The sequence below is a fragment of the Mercenaria mercenaria genome, chromosome 8, assembly GCF_021730395.1.
Source record: "Mercenaria mercenaria strain notata chromosome 8, MADL_Memer_1, whole genome shotgun sequence".
NCBI classification, from domain to species: domain Eukaryota; kingdom Metazoa; phylum Mollusca; class Bivalvia; order Venerida; family Veneridae; genus Mercenaria; species Mercenaria mercenaria.
Genome location: NC_069368.1, coordinates 61,466,942 through 61,485,523, shown reverse-complemented (window position 1 = coordinate 61,485,523; position 18,582 = coordinate 61,466,942). Strand labels below are relative to the sequence as shown.

At 29.5% G+C, this 18,582-nt stretch overlaps 1 protein-coding gene across 1 annotated transcript in view; it reads left to right on the top strand.

Annotated features, from left to right (window-relative positions):
- Positions 1–1,058: 1,058 nt before the first annotated feature.
- The window catches only part of LOC123566249 (glycoprotein 3-alpha-L-fucosyltransferase A-like), a 29,506-nt gene continuing 11,982 nt past the window's right edge, over positions 1,059–18,582 (top strand). Inside the window, exons 1-2 of the mRNA XM_045360193.2 lie at positions 1,059–1,678; positions 4,854–4,939. Of these exons, the coding sequence (XP_045216128.1) occupies positions 1,648–1,678; positions 4,854–4,939 (117 nt within the window). The 5' untranslated portion in view covers positions 1,059–1,647. The remainder of the gene's footprint in view (positions 1,679–4,853; positions 4,940–18,582) is intronic.

The following is an 18,582-nucleotide window of genomic DNA, read 5'->3' as shown; positions in this document are numbered from 1 at the left end:
AAAACATCAAACTGCATATTCAGTTACATAACATTGTGCAAAAAGAAATACATCAACATCGTAAATATATTTTACAACATGTAAATGAAGTCTCCTAAAATTTGAAATTTAATCGATCATTCAAGTTTAGTGATAAAATAAACAGGATTTTTTCTGGCGCAGTCAAACTTGGTCTGGCGTATTACAAAATGAATTAACTTCACGAATTTGTACTTCAAAAAGTAATAAGACGTAAAATATTTCATACATATCTATTATAATAACTAGTGCAGTTTCGATAAATCATGTATTTTCTAATTTCACAGAGAACCGTTCTTAAACCAAAATTTAGCATTTTGTTTTCCGCATTGAATGTTTTAATGTTAATGTGAAGTATTGAAGCATTCATTCTTTATCTAAAGTGTTTCTCAAGTATCCTAATCTCTCGTAACCGTTATTGGTGCACCTTTTATCATTGTTCATATAAAAATAAACTAAACTACATGTTGTCACTATCAAACGTTTTCTTTTAGAAAGGTACGTAATTAAACAGATGTCGCATCCACAGAACTTTTCCTTTAATCTTATACGTGCACAAATCTATTTCTGTCTGTCTCAAACTATTTATTATTGTATTTATATAATATCAATCTTGGGAGGAATTTATCCTGGAACTGTAATTAATGTGTATATGATATTTGTCATGACGTCTAATCACGACGTTTTCTATTTTCATTGTTATGACATTAAAATATTATTATGTTTAATCGAATTAGTGTATATCTTATAGATAAAAAAATAAATAAATTAATAAATATATATTATATTGATGTTGATTTATTATTATGCATAAGTGTTAGTGTTTTTTTATATATATATATATATATATATAATATATAATTATATATATATATACTCTACCGCTAGTATGTTAGTATTTTTTTTCTATTCTAACATTTGATGTGTTCTCAAGATTATTTTGAATTAATCTTAAATACAGAACACGCAATGACAATGATCTGACTATTTTCTTAAACGTGTAATCAAAGTCTTTGAGAAAAATGTCTGTATTGCCTCTCTAATACTTATCTCCTATAGTTATTTTTGACCTTATTAAATGTATCTCATGGTTATCAGATCCCGTGATTGGTCTATAACTCCATGCATAGAAACTAAATCTGCAGTGCTGAACCGAATTAAAATTAAAGTCAGTTATTTTGTGTACTCACTAGTTCTATGTGATAAAATGACTGTATGTTTCTTATTATATTTATAGACATACAAGGGATATGTTAATCTTTATCTAATGCATTATAATCGATATGTAACCACGATTTGTGACATAATGCAAAAATATTATTTCTTACTACAGCACATGTAACTAGTAAAATGTATGCGCCTTAGTGAACCATTGGCATTATATAGATGTGATGGAACCATGTTATATGTTTTGTTTTGGCATTTAAATTGTAATGTTTCAGATATAGGAACATTGTTTTTCTTAACAGTTCATAAGATAATGCTTGAAACTCAGATTACTTCTTGATCATACTGTATGAAAAGTTCGTTGCTTGCATTTCACAATTGCTAATACATACCAGATAGACCACACTATACTGAATACTTAAGAAAAGAAAGGATCTGTATACGCAAGAAAAATACTTAGACATGGGTCGTCGGATTCCGGCAAAACTACTTTGTAAGTATACTTTAACAATCATTAATATACATATAGTTTTAAACGAAAAATGTTCTGACAGAATTCTGCTAAGAAATATGTGCTTCGAACATATAAAAGTGTAATCTTTGTTATGCAAGGAAGTATGTACATCTAAACTCCATGTCGCGAGCAGAGTAGTGGTTATTTGTAGGCTTTCTAGTGGATTTCCGAAAAAAAGGATGTTCTGGTGGATATGTTTCAAGGGAAAGTGACTTTACGAATACAATTGTGTTAAATCAATTTTAAATATTTTTTTATCTTTTACATTAAGATCAAGTTTTAACCCGTGAACATTGGATTCTACCTGTAACAGCTTCTGGCTGTTTATCTAGTAATAATATTGCTACTCGTGGAATGATACTCTGGTCATATTGTGACACAACCACATATCCTTTATTTACTACATATTAATTGAAATATATCAACGGAATATTTCAGGATATTCCATCGTGAAAATTTACTGGTACATAGACATTATTTCAAATAAACATTGAATAATTGAACTTCATCAACATAAATTATTGTTTTAGAGTTGAGGAATAAGGTATACATTTATAAAGCATTTTTAGTTTTTCTTAAAGAGAATTCCTATAGTTTTTTTCCTTTCATAGAATTTTTTCAAATTCACATATATGATAGAAAAATCTGTGCTAAAAACAATGGGTCACCAGGCTTGTTTTTGTGGAAAATTGTCTTTTACACACCCACTGTTGCTAAAACTGCCAGCGATTTTTCAACATTTTCATAACTTTCTGCTTTTTGTATAAATATCATCCAAAATATACATCAAGATAGCACAATAAGGTTTATTCTTTTTTACAGATTTTAATATATACTTATTTGATATTATAGGCATATTTGTAATACTATATCCTTACAATAATGGGTACAAATGAAAAAAATATCTTGTTTCATATTCACTTTTGTGAACTTTTTCCAATGAAAAATACCCATAGTGAAGAATATTTTTTTTAAATTTTGAAAAATCTGTTTCCTAGATTTCTTTTCTGTTTTTCTTGTGTATAAATAAATGTATTGTGAGCATAAAAATGGCTAAAAATGTATGGGTCACCAGGCTAAATTTTATGTTAAGACCACTTGAATACAACACATGAACCTGACCAAATTGATTACATGTATATCTGCTAGAAGTTAAAAAAAGTTTTAAAAATTCTTAATTATTTCTATAATTGAATACTAAATAATCTGAAAAGAGATATTGTCTTATCAGTACTTAGTCAATTGTCTTACATTATATGAACAACACTGTCTTTGTACTAAAATGCGATGTGAAAACACAAACACAAAAATGGCAAGATAATTGTCAAGCATGATACTTGTCAATAAAAATGAACCAGTATCAATATTTGATTACTGATAAAACTTATCAAAAATATTATTTCATTCAAGATTCCTCATATTTAAGATTGTCTGTTACAAGTTTCAACAAATGTTGACTTCACTACAGCTTGCCATAGAAAGTGCCGGCTGTTCAGAAAGATGCGCATAAAAAACTATAGGAATTCCCTTTAATAGCTAACTTGAGCTCGAAGTGCTAAAGGGCGAGCGTTTGTGGTCAGTAATTGTCCGGTGTCCGTCGTCATAAATCAACACCTCCCAGCCTAAACCACCAGTCCAAATTGATGAAAACAGAAATGTTCCTTGCATGACCCTCATTGTAAAATAGTCAAAGAAATGAATTTCATACACAACTCTGGTTGCCATGGCAACCGAATGTAAAAAAACATTAAAAATCTTCTTGTCCTAAACCACAGTAGCTAGGGCTTTGATACATGTTAATTTGGCATCATCTTATGGTCAAAGGAAAACGTTGTATGTGAAAAAGGGACTGCATTTTACAAACGATCTTCATGAAATTTAGTCAGAATGGTTGCTTGGAAATTTCTAGGTCTTGTTTGAATATGGGCAATTTTAAATAGAAAAACTAGGTCACTAGGTCAAATCAAAGAAAACACTTGTGTATGTAACAGGGACTGCATTTTACACCGGGTCTTCATAAAATGCGATCAAAATGTTTGTCTGGATGAAATCTAGATCAAGTTTGAATATGGGATATCTGGAGTCAACAATTAGGTCATACGGTCAAATCAAAGAAACAACATTTTGTCCGCAATAGTAGCTGCATTTCACACTAGATCTCCATGAATTTAATGACAATGATTGTCCTCTAGGTCAAATTTGAATATGGGTCATTTTGGTTAAAATACAAGATCATCAAGTCAAATCTAAGGATACGCTTGATAACACTTTAGAGGCCACGTTTATGACCATACCTTCATGATATTTGGTCAAAATGTTAATCTTGATGATCTTTGGCCAAGTTTCGAATCTGGGACAAACACTGGAACACCTGTTAAAAAACTGAAACACCTTGTACAAAAGGGGACGCATTTTTAATTTTAAGTGCATGAAACTATGTCAGAATATTCCCTTTATATAGGTTAATGACCGTTCCAAGGCGGTGCTCCTATTTTCAACAGGATTTCTGTCTGTCTTGTATTGTCTGTTGCGTATGTTTTCTTATTTGTTTTATGCCCTTTTCCCTCCTCCGTAATCCCCAAATATTCCCCTTCTTTCCCCTTACATTTCCACTTCTTTTTGCATCCCCTCCCCCTTTACTTTAACTTAGATTTCGCAGCTCCCCTTTCTTTTGGCTGCCGGAACCCAAAGGCGGTAATCGATTGTTTTTTCCTGTTTATAGGGTTGCGTTTGTATGCTTGTTAGTCTTAAGCGGTGCCCTACTGTGCATCTTACTTGTCTTTTTTTCTATGTAAGTTAGTTGTAGTGTAACTGTAATTAAGGAATATTATTTCCAACCTTTAAGAGTACAGGTTAACAATCTTATTCAAATTGCTCCATGACTGATAAAATATTTGCACTATCAAAGTTGCCTACAGACATGCCTCACTGACTTTGAAATATGTTTAACACCATTTTACGTAAACGTTTTCATAGTATCGATTTCTAAATTATAATATATTGCACATCCTGTTGACTTTATCGAAGTATCTTGTTTTCATACAATTAATGTATCATATATCGTATGTTACAAATGCATTTGTGCCAAGCTTGAAGGCTGATTCTTTTGCTGTTAGATTTATTTTCAAACAACTGGTCTTCTCTTCTTCTTCAGATTTGCTCGGCTTCACATCGATGATTTTGATACTGCTAACCTTTCAAAGAACGAAACACCATCTTACTTTAGTTAAGAAATATCAGGTAAGTAAGCCAAAAGTAAACCGACATGTAAGTTGAAGCATACGAACTACAAGGCAGTACCCATTTTATCAAATAGGTTCTAGTTGGCCCTTCACTGCTTTGCACAAAATATGTCTAAGTCAAGACATGGAAGTTCCAAGGTGTTATTCGGAAATATTAGTATAATCTTTTAAGAGAGTCGTCAAAATATAATATAGTCGTTAATTTATGGAACATATCATTTCAAGCAGTGTTCTGTAATAGCCTTGTCATGATTTGTTTTAGATAAAATACATCTTAGCCTGTATGTTACCAGTTGGTGCTGCCTAATAGTCCTGGTTTCTATTGTTGAAAATTACTTTGTTATATGTTGTTATGACTACTCGGTAGAAATGTCTAATCTCTGTTTTTAATGACTTTTATGAATGTAGACTTTCAGAAAGATTAAAAACTATATTTGCAGAATAGTCTATATAGACATTTTTTGTGTTAGATCAATAAAAAATCTAAGAAGGTAATCAAATATACCTGCCTCTATTTTATGTAGCATCTAAAACGTTTACAGTTGCAGGTATCAACGCCTTTTTTGGTTTAAATTTTCAAAATCACTTCTTAAGAGTAATCTGTGTAATTTGATGCGCGCGGTGACGCACACCTAGGATTCATAAAGTGAATCAAATTTGTATTTGCAGGAATTGAATCACCCGCACTTTGAATATCATTTAATTAATTTCTTACATCATGTATTTAAAAACAACATACATAGCTACAGTTCTTCAAAAATTATTTATGAAACTAGCATAATAACATAGTCACGTATTTTTGTTGTTTTGTTTTTTTGTAAAGGAATGAGTTTGACTAGACTAGGCTATAAGTTTGCTTTGATTACAAGATTCTTCCAATATAATATTGAAAATAAAGAACAGATCGTGACGCCTGCATGCTATGATAGTGGAATAACTATTTTCTATCAAGATAAGATTTTCGTAGAATCTCTTGGTAAACTGAGCACCTCGAACATAACCTAGAAAATATTTCCGTAAATTCTTCACCGTTATTGAAATCTAATATTTATGCTGTGGGTATAGTCTTAGAAAGCTAACAATAGTTTGCAATGAAATATAAGTATATGTTTCATATTAGACGAAAAACGTGTGTGCAGAGGGCAACGACAAACATTTTAAGAAACTATTTCATTGCTTGTATCATGAAGTAAGTCACCCGACACTGTAAACTGACTCCCGTCCCTATGTTTTCTTTTTCTGCAATATTTCTCATCATTTACAATGGTAGTAACTCCAGAAGGTTCTTTCTCTACTTATTGCCATGGTTTCGAACATATGAACTGTCTTCCAGTGTCTTACAACTTTGTGAGGCAAATTCCCATTGATATATTTTAGTGATAATCTGCTGCCGTTATTGTCAGTTATTATCCTAGGACATAATGTGTTATCTTAAGAACCGCAGTCAGTCTACAAATTTATGGCCTGCGCTCAGCCGCTAAGCCTGTATTGGCTCATCAGACCACGGAAATGTGATTTTTTTTTAAATGTAAAACATTTTTAGCTGAGGATATGTGTAATGAATGAAGCTATACTTAAAAAGTCTAAAACGTTTAAAATATGAACTTATAAAACAAAATCGACTGCATAATACAAAAATATATTGTTATTGCTTTGATAATTTGATGTTGATATTATAACAAAATAAAATCAAATGATCGAGACATATGCTCAATGTGCTTTAAAATGCTAAAAAAAAGTGGTTGAAATTTGGCAGGGGCGTAAAAGAGAGGGAAACCTGACCTCCAAATATATGTGGCTATATGCTTTTGAAAAAATCCAAAACAAGTTCGAAGGTATGCAGTCTATTTCTGTGCAAGTTGTCTTTTTGACAATGTGTCATAACCCTAGGAAACACTGCTTTCAGTTTATGATATATTGAAGACGCCATACCAGTACCTTCGTCACTTAATATCTACATACGGATTTTGACGAGTAAGAACAGTGAAGCGGATGTTAATCTTTGGAAGCAGATTAAGATTAAGATTTGTCCTGTTGTGGATACATTGAATGCGTTGTTTCCTGAGACATTGATTGGGGCCGTAGCGACTGTCCTAATGTAAAACGTTTACTCAAGAAAAAAGCAACATAACTTCGTTCGGTATTATTCTGTCTAACATCCAGATCATTGAAATTGTAAATACATGTTGAAAATTCAAAGATTTCAACAGCAGCTGGTAATAATATCAGTAAGAAAATTCCTTTCTGTATGAACTTTCACCAACTTTAGGAATCTTTGGAAACCGAAATGCACTCGGTAAAGGAAAATGTCAAAATCATTTCCAGTATTTCTTAGTCACCAATCTGTCGATCTGTAGACGGAAATCAGGTTTAATTGCTATTTAAATAATCCTTTCAATTGGAGTCACTTATTTTGAGACCTAATAGCATATTTCGTCAATAATATGTTTAATAATGAACAGAAGTATGAATTCTGTGAAATTTTATTGTCATTTTGAATTCCGCAACTCCGTTCTCAGAAATCCGTGATACAAAACTTGTTCGAATAAGTTCTACGTTAAGGTTCACTGTCGTCGTCTTTAGAAATATTCATTTTGTTTCTTCAATAGAATACAAACATTGACTTCCCTTTACTTTTTATTTCAACTCCTTATATAAAATACATTTTGTTTTGGTGTGGGACTTAAATCTAAAACTAAATGTCATAAAAAGATATCCCGATTTTAGGTTACTTCTAAACATTTATACATGTTTTACATTTTCAAATTTTTCAAATGCTGAATCATAAAAACGCTCAGAATCATAATCTTCTCTAGAATATATTCCTCCCTCTCTTAAATGACCCTTATTTTTTGTTAATGACCACATGAAATTTTGTATGATAGTTAATTGCCTTACAACTGTCAGGGTTTCTCAGAAGTTAACTGTTCACAAGATTAATCTAGGGTTACATTTACCACCTTTCACCATGCTGTACGGTTAAGTCATCAGAATAGGATGGGCTATTTAAGAGACTAAAGTTAACCATGCTACCGACACTGTCGATGTTACTCATCTCATGGTATATTTAACAACCGCAATAAAAGCCTCTAAATCAGTCTGATTCCGTTCACAAAGAAGTAAAAATATTATAATACAGATACGCATGTAAACAATGTTAATAGATATATTGAGAAAATGCGAAGTACTTGTACATTTTATATGTGTAATGCAAACGAGCAAAATTTAAAACTATAATGTAGCCATTTTGTAGGGAGTACCCTTCAGGAAACAAAGATTGGTGATATATTCATTTCTATTTCTAATTTCAGCTTAGCCATATGATACTTTTACATATGCTACAGGTTAGATAGATATGTCTGGCATCTGGCTTATATTAATCATCATTAAAGACTTGTTAATATGTTAAGTAATAACATATCATTTGTATTTACATCACTAAATGGCTTGGAACTGTTCAAGTATTTACCCGAAACCTGATTACGCATGTGCTATTGCAAACTTGCTAATATACTAGTAGTATAGTAATTGTTTGTGCGGCAACACTTTTTTCAATTTTAATTAGCCACCTTCATTTAAAAAATCCAACACTGACCAATTCAAATTTAAAAAATCCAAAACCAATAAAATACTAACTCAGCGTATTTGTACCCTGTAAATCTTTGATGGATGTAAGGTTGAAGGGTCAATCTGGCCTCACCCGTCCCCTCAACCTCTTCTAAAAATCAATACCAAGCAATTCAAAAAACATCTTGTTTTATGAACGTAAGTGGGTTGAAACACCGTCTACCCACACAATTAAAAACCCCCAAAAGTTTAAATCCATTGTAAAAACATATTTTATATAAAATATATTTCATTTAAAACACTAAGAAACAATTTTCAATAGAAGTGCCCTTATTGATAAAACACAACGCATTAGATTTTTACTACGTTTATTCATGCATAAAGCGTAGTAAATATTGGTCAGACAAAAAGAGAGTTTATCATGCGGAGTGACAATCGATACTAGCTGTCAATCATTTCTCACTAGAGAGAAATCAATATCATTATTGCCAGTGTTGAAAGCATTAAAAGCTTGGACAAGCAAATATACCTGGGAATACCTCCTTTAGTACAAAAATTTTCACTAGCGAGAAATGTTCCCTACCCCATTTGGCGGACCTTCCACAGTCTCGAAATGCACGGAAGGTTCACCTGAAGTAGTGAAATGTATGAACAATAACGTGATCAAAGTTATCAGTCACACAGATCCGTACTTCAGTCGGACAGTTTTCATAACTTCATAAGATTAATTTATCTTTAATATTCCAAGTATGCTAGAGGTAAACCGTTTAATTATAAATATCGATATTTACACACGTTTATACACAAGCGTTCATAGCTCAATCGGTTAGATGGGACGAAATAGTTTTTATTACCGCCACGGTCAGGGGTTCGATTCCAGGACCAGGAGGATTTTTTCTTTTGTTTTTTGGTAAAAGTGGGGGTTTTCTTTAATAATTTTAAATACATATAATATAAATGAATCAAAAACAAATATATTGGGTAAAAAAAAGGAAATTTATTGATAGTATCAATCCTCAGTATGTTACAACAAAAAATGGTAGACTTATGTTAAAAGCTCAATGTGCATCCTGCGGTAATATAAAAACACAATTTGTTAAACGCTCTGGAGGTGCAATTGATATTCATAAAGCAATGTTACCTTTATTACCTAAGAACGATCTGCTTTTACCAGGCGGCTTCCGCTATTGTGGGCCTGGAAACGCTTTACATAATGGACAACCCATAAATGAACTAGATGCAGCATGTAGGGACCATGATATCTGTTATAGTTCAGAAGTAAGTAAACAAAAATGCGATAAGCAAATGCTTTCCGACTTAAATAACACTAAATCAAAAACATTTGGGGAAAAGATTGCAAAACATTTAGTTGTGAACCTATAATTAAAATGAAATACAAACTTGGGCTGGGACAAAAATCAAAAAACGGGAAAAGGGGGTAGAGTAAACCCCCGAAATAACTGTACCAAGGTACCACAAGAGTGATGAATTAGCAGAAGAATTACACAAACCAATTAAAAGAAAATTTAGGAAACGAAGAGTGATTGTCAATGATATTGAAGATACTTGGTCTGCCGATTTAGTTGATATGCAAGCTTTTTCAAAATATAATAAAGAAGTAAAGTACTTGTTTACCGTTATTGATATATTCAGTAAATATGCTTGGGTTATTCCATTAAAGAATACAACTGGAGAATCTGTTACTGAAGCATTTGAAAAATAATTTTAAAAGGTAGAATTCAGGGACGAAAGTTCCCGAAGACTGCAAGGAATCCACAAAATTTATGGGTAGATGAAGGAAAAGAATTTTATGATAAAAAGTTTGAATCATTTTTGAATAAATATATAATTAGCATGTACCATACATTTAATGGATGCAAGGCTGTAGTAATCGAAAGACTTAATAGAAGTTTAAAAAGAATAATATGGAAATATTTTACAGCAAATAATACTTATACTTATTTAGATAATTTGCAGGAAATGGTTGATAAATATAACAAAACAAAACATTCTAATATAAAAATGACACCGACTGAAGCCAGTTAAAACTTAAATAAAGGTACTGTTTACTTTAACTTATATAGTAATTTAAAGGTACCTATGAGTAAAGCAAAATTTAAAATTGGTGATCGAGTTCGTTTAAGCAAACTTAAAAGACATTTTGAAAAAGGATCTACACCAAACTGGACAGAGGAAATATTTATAATTTATAAAATTAATAATACAAATCCAAGAACATACTCTATTAAAGATTTAAATAATGAAACAGTTCAAGGTTCATTTTACGAACAAGAACTTTTACCTACTACGCAAGAAGTTTTTAGAATAGAAAAAGTTATTAGACGAGACTATAAGAAAAAACAAGCTTTAGTAAAATGGAAAGGTTACAATGGAAAATTTAATAGTTGGGTACCATTTAATGAATTGGAAGAAATTTTAATTGAAAATATATTATATAAATGAGTAATAAAAATTTAATTTCTAATAATGGAATAGAAACAATAGATCAATTAATTATTCACCTAACTAAACTAGCTGCTGCTTACAGAAAAAGTTATAAATTTTGTGGGAGAGTAAGTACTGGGTTATATATTACAAAAAATATCTTTGGTTGTTCAGCTGCATTAGCACTTGTTCCAGCTATTCCTATATTTGTAGCAGCTGTTGGTGTTGTTCCATCAGTATTTACCATATTTATTAATAGACTAAAACTTGACGACAAGAAATTTATTTTAAAAACACATCATCACAAAATAAAACAACAAATAACAAAAGCACGGATTGCAGCTTTAGCTGTTCATAACCCTAATGATCCTAGAAAAGAAGAAGAGAAAAATGTTATTTTTACAATACTGTTAGAAATGCAGAAAAAAAAAATTTAATGCCCTTTGAAACATATATGAAAGAATTTAAACTTAACGGATATAAAAGTAAAAAAGAAGAAGAGTTATATTAACTTTAACTTTAATTAAAGATTTGCTATAAGTATTTTATATAATTGAGAAAAATTATATCAGTTGAAAGTAATATTGCATCAGGAAAAAGTACGATTTTTGATATTATTAAAGAATATAATCCTAATTTTAATATAATTCCAAAACCAATTCATGAATGGCAAAATGTTATGGACCCGGAAATTCATATAACCTTTTTGAACTTGCTGCTCAAGAACCTCTAAAATATTTATTTCCTTTTCAATTAGCAACTTTAAACAGCCACATAAAAATGTTGAATTCTGCTAAAAAATTTGATGGTGCTTCTTTTCTTGAACGATGTTATTTAACTAACAACAACGTTTTTACAAAACAATATCACGACAACGATTTTACAAATGACCCCGAGTAGGCAGTATACAATCTTTTCTTAATTGATCATGTTATTAAAATACATGAAAAAAACCCAATTGATGCTTTTATTTATGTTAAAACCGATCCTAAAATATGTTTTCAAAGACTTCAAAAAAGAAACAGAACTGAAGAAAACAGAGTTGGTTTAGATTATTTAGAAAAACTACACAAATTACACGAAGAATGGCTAAACAGAATGTCTCAAGAAGGTATTAAAATTTTAACATTTGATAACAATTTAGAAAAAATAACTTTAAAATCTTATTCAAAAGATATAGATAATATAAACAAATTTCTCAAATCAATATAATTTCTTTACGTGCGTTTTAGAGATTTTTTTCTATAAGCATATTATTATATAGATGGTTAATAGAAAGATAGATAGAATGATTATGTCAAAATTATCTAGCACTTTATGAGAAATAATGAATCCAGACAATAATTCATATAAAAAAGTTCTTAAAAGAAGAAACGCTATGAAAAATCGGTAAAATCAAATAGTTAGCGATGAATATAAAAATCATGTCATTGTTAAATTGCAAAATGTTATAGATCCTTATCTATTAGAAAGGAATTTATTTGAATGGGACTGTGGTTGTTTAATGTTAGAGGAAGAAAATGTCGAAGAATTATGTGATTGTCCCAGACCAAATAATCATCGAAACAACCCTAAAAGAGTTATTACAACCGATTGTGACACTAATGAAGAAAAAATATATAAAAACACTTACGCAGCATTTAAAGACCTTGATATTTATTCAGGGTTAATAAAAATGTGCTGTGAAGGGAAAAACAGAGTAAAAAGTGGAATATCAAAAACAAATGGAAAAAGATATAAAATTAAATATTTTATTTCTTCTTAAACTTTATTTATTTTATTATTTTTTAACCCTTATTTTGCTTAACGAATTTTTTTTTCTAAATAAAATATATAGATGGAAATTGCGAGATCAAAAAATCAATATATTAAGAAATTTGAAATTAAAGTTGAATATAGACAAGATCCAAAAAAAATCAACTATATTTAACTATAAATGACTCTTATGAAATACTTAAAGCTGAACTTAAAGCTTTAAAAGGTATAAAAATAAACGTTGTTTTAAAAATAACTTTTGTAAAAATGAGTGCAACAGATACAATATATAAACCAGCTTATTTTCAATCAAAAGCTTTAGAAATTATTAATACAAACGAAATAAAAACACTTTACGTCAAACTTTTAATGAAATAATAAATAGAATTGGTAATTGGATTTCAGAAGGAAGCGGCTGGAGAATAGAGTCAGTTGATGCTCATTATATAAATAGATATACGTATAGTCAGTTGGCTGCTTCAAGTTATTTAGAATTACCAAAGAAATTACAGATTTCAATGAAAGGATTTAAATGTTTTAGATGGTGTCATTTAGCTTATAAATTTCCTGTAACACAAAACCCTTATAGAGTTTCAAAATATAAAATAAACATAAACGATCTTAATTATAAAGGAATAAAATTTCCTGTTACATTAAATCAAATACCTAAAACAGAAGTTTTAAATGACATTTCATTTAATATATTTGGATATGAAGAACCTTCAGGCGTTTATCCATTGTACATATCAAAATATCATTATTCTGAAAGATGTGACATGTTGCTAATTAATAATGATGGACGCGAGTCCCTGGGAGCTGAAAGCTCACATAAAAAATCACATTATGTTTGGATAAAAGACTTTAATAGATTAATGAATAACAAAACAAAAAATACAAACAAGAAACATTTTTGTAGATCTTGCCTGCAACACTTTACCCGAGAAAGAATATTAAAAGAACATGTTGAAAATTGTTTAGCTATCAATGGTGTTCAGGGTGTTAAAATGCCACCAGAAGGTAGTAAAGTAGAATTTAAAAACTACCACAAACAATTAGAAGTACCCTTTGTTATCTATGCTGATTTTGAATCAGTAACTAAAGAAATATCAACTGCTTTGCCATCATCTAAATCTTCATTTACTGAACCATACCAAAATCATATAGACTGCGGCTATGGTTATAAAGTTGTTTGTTGCTATGACTACAAAAATACTTAACCAACACAGGTTTACAGAGGACCCGATGCAGTTTATAAGTTTATTAAAAAAATGCTTGAGGAAGAAGAGTATTGTAAGGAAATATTTAGAGATAATTTTAACAAAGATTTAAGAATGTCTAAAAAAGATGAAATTGAATTTAAAAAGCAGAAATCTTGCCACATTGGTGGAAAAGAATATATAAATGATTCAAACAAAGTACGTGATGGAAAACAAAGTTTTCCGAAAGGACCAAAGGTCCGTGATCACTGTCATATAACAGGAAAATTCAGAGGAAGTGCTCACTCAGAATGTAATATTAATTTTAGACTAACTCATAAAATTCCCGTTATTTTTCCATAATTTAAGAGGTTATGATTCCCACTTTATTATGCAACAAATAGGTAAGTTCAAAAAATAAATTAATGTTATTCCAAACAATATGGAAAGATACATGGCATTTATGGTAAGTGATTTAATTTTAATTGATTCATTCCAATTTATGTCTCAATCATTGGATAATTTATCAAAAAATATCCCAGAATTTAAATATCTTCTGGAAGAATTTCCTAAAAATACAGAATTATTTAAAACAAAAGGTGTTTATCCATATGATTACATGGATTCTTTTAAAAAATTCAAAGAAACAAAATGACCTCCTAAAGAAGAGTTTTAATCAATTTTAAATGAAACACACATATCTAATGAAGAATATGAACATGCTAAAAATGTTTGGAATAAATTTAACATTGAAACAATGGGAGAATATCATGATCTATATTTAAAAACTGACGTATTACTTTTAGCTGATGTATTCGAAAATTTTAGACGGTTGTGTTTAGAGTACTATAAATTAGACCCTTGTCATTATTTTAGTAGTCCTGGTTTAGCTTGGGATGCAATGTTAAAAATAACTGGAATTCAGTTAGATTTAATAACTGATATTGATATGTATCTTTTTATTGAAAAGGGACTGAGAGGAGGAATAAGTTCTATTTCAAACAGATACAGTAAAGCAAACAATAAATATATGAAAGATTATGATCCTAAACTTAACAGCAAATACATTATGTACCTCGACGCCAATAACCTTTACGGTTGGGCCATGTGTCGACCTTTTTCCTCTGGAAACTTTAAATTCATATCCGAAAAACAATTCTAAAAATTAATTGCAAAAAGGTAAAACTAACTTTATAGTTGAATGTGATCTTGAATATCCAAAAGAATTACATACTGTACATAATGATTATCCTTTGGCTCTTGAAAAAATTAAAATACCAGACGAATGGCTTTCAAATTATAGTAAAAATATTAAAAAAGAATTTGAAATAGGAAAAAGTAATGTAAAAAATTAGTTCCAACTTTAATGAAAAAAACAAAATTATGTTGTTCATTTTAAAAATCTTGAACTATATACACAATTAGGGTTAAAAGTAACAAAAATACATAGAATATTAACTTTTGACGAAAGTCCTTGGTTAAAAACGTATATTGATTTTAATACTCAAAAAAGATCTAAAGCAAAAATTCATTTGAAAAGGACTTTTTTAAGTTGATGAACAACTCTGTATTCGGTAAGACGATGGAGAATTTACGCAAGAGGGTTAATATTAAGCTGACACATGATGAAAATATTTTATTGAAGTATATAGCAAAACCTTCATTTGTTAGTTCAACGATGTTTAACAAGAATTTATTTGGTATTCATAGAATAAAAGAAAGCTTGTTATTAAACAGACCTTGTTATGTTGGAATGTGCATTCTAGATTTATCAGAATATTTAATGTATGATTTTCATTATAATTACATTAAGGAAAAGTATGGAAGCTCAGAAAGTCTTTTATTCACTGACACTGATTCATTATGTTATGAAATAAATACTGACGATGCATATGAGGATTTTTATAAGGACAAAGATTTATTTGATTATAGTGATTACGTTAGTAATTCAAAATTTTATTTCGACAATAATAAAATGTAATTGGAAAATTTAAAGATGAAGCTGCCGGTATTCCAATCGTTGAATTTGTTGGATTACGTAGTAAAATGTATTCATATTTATTAGAAAACGAAGTTAATGTTAAAACATGTAAAGGAATTAAAAAACATCTTGTAAAGAAAACAATAGTTCATAAAAATTATAAAGATACTTTGTTTAATTCAACACGAAGTAATCACACCTTTAAAGTTATTCGTTCTGATAAGCATAATATTTCCAGCTATGTTATAAATGAAACATCTTTATCATGTTATGACGATAAAAGATATATTCTTGATAGTGGTATTGATACATTACCTTATTCTTAAATTAAAGAACCATAAATTGTTAATTGAATATTTTTCACATTTAAACCAGTAATAGAAATAATATCATTCATTTTAAATTTATTAGCATAATTAATAGAAATAGATTCATTTTTTCTGTTATTTATTACATCGTAACTTTGAAGAATTATATTTTCTTTGATTTTTAGTTGTAATTTAGCTTCTCCTTTATCTAATATAATTGCATCAACAAGAATAATAAAAATACAATTAAAACTAATTGTTACATTATTGCCATTTTGAACTAAACCAGGACTAGCATTTACAGTTTTCCATTGAAATAATCCACTATCAGTATCTTCGGTATAACATGTTAAGAACAATGGAAATTTTTTTCTTATTATTTGTCTTTCTATTTTACTTACTTTTTCGTTTATATTATTGAATATTCCCATCATATTAATTAAAACTTTAAATAATGTTTTAATTCAAAAGTTTACTTTCTTTATAATTTATATATTCCTCCAATGTATAGAATTTGACATAACTACCTGGCAAAAGATAAAATCCTACACCTTCACGTGATGGTTCAAAATCAGCATAAGGATTAATGTCAAACATTGTATTTTCTGTTAAATAAATTTTGATTTTTTTCTCATACACAGATACTGACGAATTGTTACCAAACATACGTACTTTATCAAGGTCAATGAAGTCACTGAGGTTATTGATGTCAATATCCTCCACGGATGTTATATCTACACTCCCAGAGGGAAATTCACCAATAAAACCCCCTCGCCACCACCTAAAAACCAAATGTGATATTGGGGATACACACCCTCTCTCATTTTCCCTTGATTTTCAATAAAACCTAGTATCTATTATATAAATTCCAGCTTTTTTTACTGAAAACACATTTTTTAAAGGTACATCCGGTATAGCTAGTTTATATTCTTGGTTTATGTTTATAAAATCTTTATAATCTACGATATTTCCAGACTCCAAATTAAATAAATCAAAATAACCCGCACTAACCAGGTCTTTCTCGACATCGTATAAACCCGCATCTAGCAAAGTATATAATGATAATATCCAGACATCGTGGTTATCATAATACTTTTTCATTGTTATTGATATGTAAGTATATCTTTTAAAGCCGGTGTCTAATATTTTATAATCATCTCTACTTTTGTATTCAAAAAGAAACACTTCACGTCTTACTTTTTCCAGTTCAGATTTATATTCTGCAAATTTATTTTCATGTTCGAGAATTACTTCAGCTAAATCATCAACTCGTTTTGTTGTAGCAACTTCAGAAGCAGACAAATTGTCAACAACACCTTTTGTTCTAGCTAACTGTGTTTCTTGTTTTAAGAAAACATTTTTAACTTTTGTAATTTCTTCGGCATTAGTAGAAATTACTTGGGTATTAGCAGTAATTGATTCTCCTTGTTTAGCTGATATTTCAACTACAGAGTCCAGATCATTTATTATTTTTTTAATTTTATCATTAAATTCGTTGATATGTTTTTGTAATATTTCTGTAAGTGTGCTTAATTCCGCATACTTTAAATTATGACGTGTGTCAACAGTACTAATCAAGATCCGGAGTTGTTTCTTAAAATTTTCTAGCTGATCATTAATTATATTAATTGCTTTAGCATTAACAGTAATTGCTTCTCCTTGTTTAACTGATTTTTCAACTACAAAGTCCAGTTCATTTTTATGTTCTTCAACTTTAGCATTAAGCTGTGTTATATCTTCTTGTAATATTTTTGTAAGTTTACTTAAGTCTGCATACTTTTAATCATGACGTGTGTCAACAGTACTAATCCAAATTCGAAGTTGTTTCTTAAAGCTTTTTTATTTTAGAATTGAGCTCTTTTTTAAGGTAATTTAATGTAGTGTCATGGTCATCACCATTTTGCGAAGCTGCCTTTTCCAGTTCAGATTTATATTCTGCAAATTTATTTGAAAATGTATCGAGTAAATCTTGGTGTTTTTTTTTTTTCAGTTTCAGTGCTTAGTTTATTTATTTCTGTTCTGATTTCAAACTGATACATATTTTGTAACTTTTTTTCTCGGCTTCAATAATCTTCTCTTTTAGTTCTTCATGTTTAATCATACTATCTTTAAATTCTTGAATTTGAATGAATAAAATGTTTAAATTGACTCGAAATACTTCTTTATGTTTTCGTCTGTCAAATCAGATTTCTCTTCAAGTTCTTTAATAGAATCAACCATAGCTTTCATTTCTTTTTCAATTTTATCTTGTAATTGAACTATTAATAATGAATTCTTTTTAAAATCCTTTGTTAATTCTTCAATATTCTTTACATCTGTTTCTAGCGTCTGTTTTATACTTTTGATATCTTCAAGATTATAATCATCTATTACATCCTGAACTTTTTTA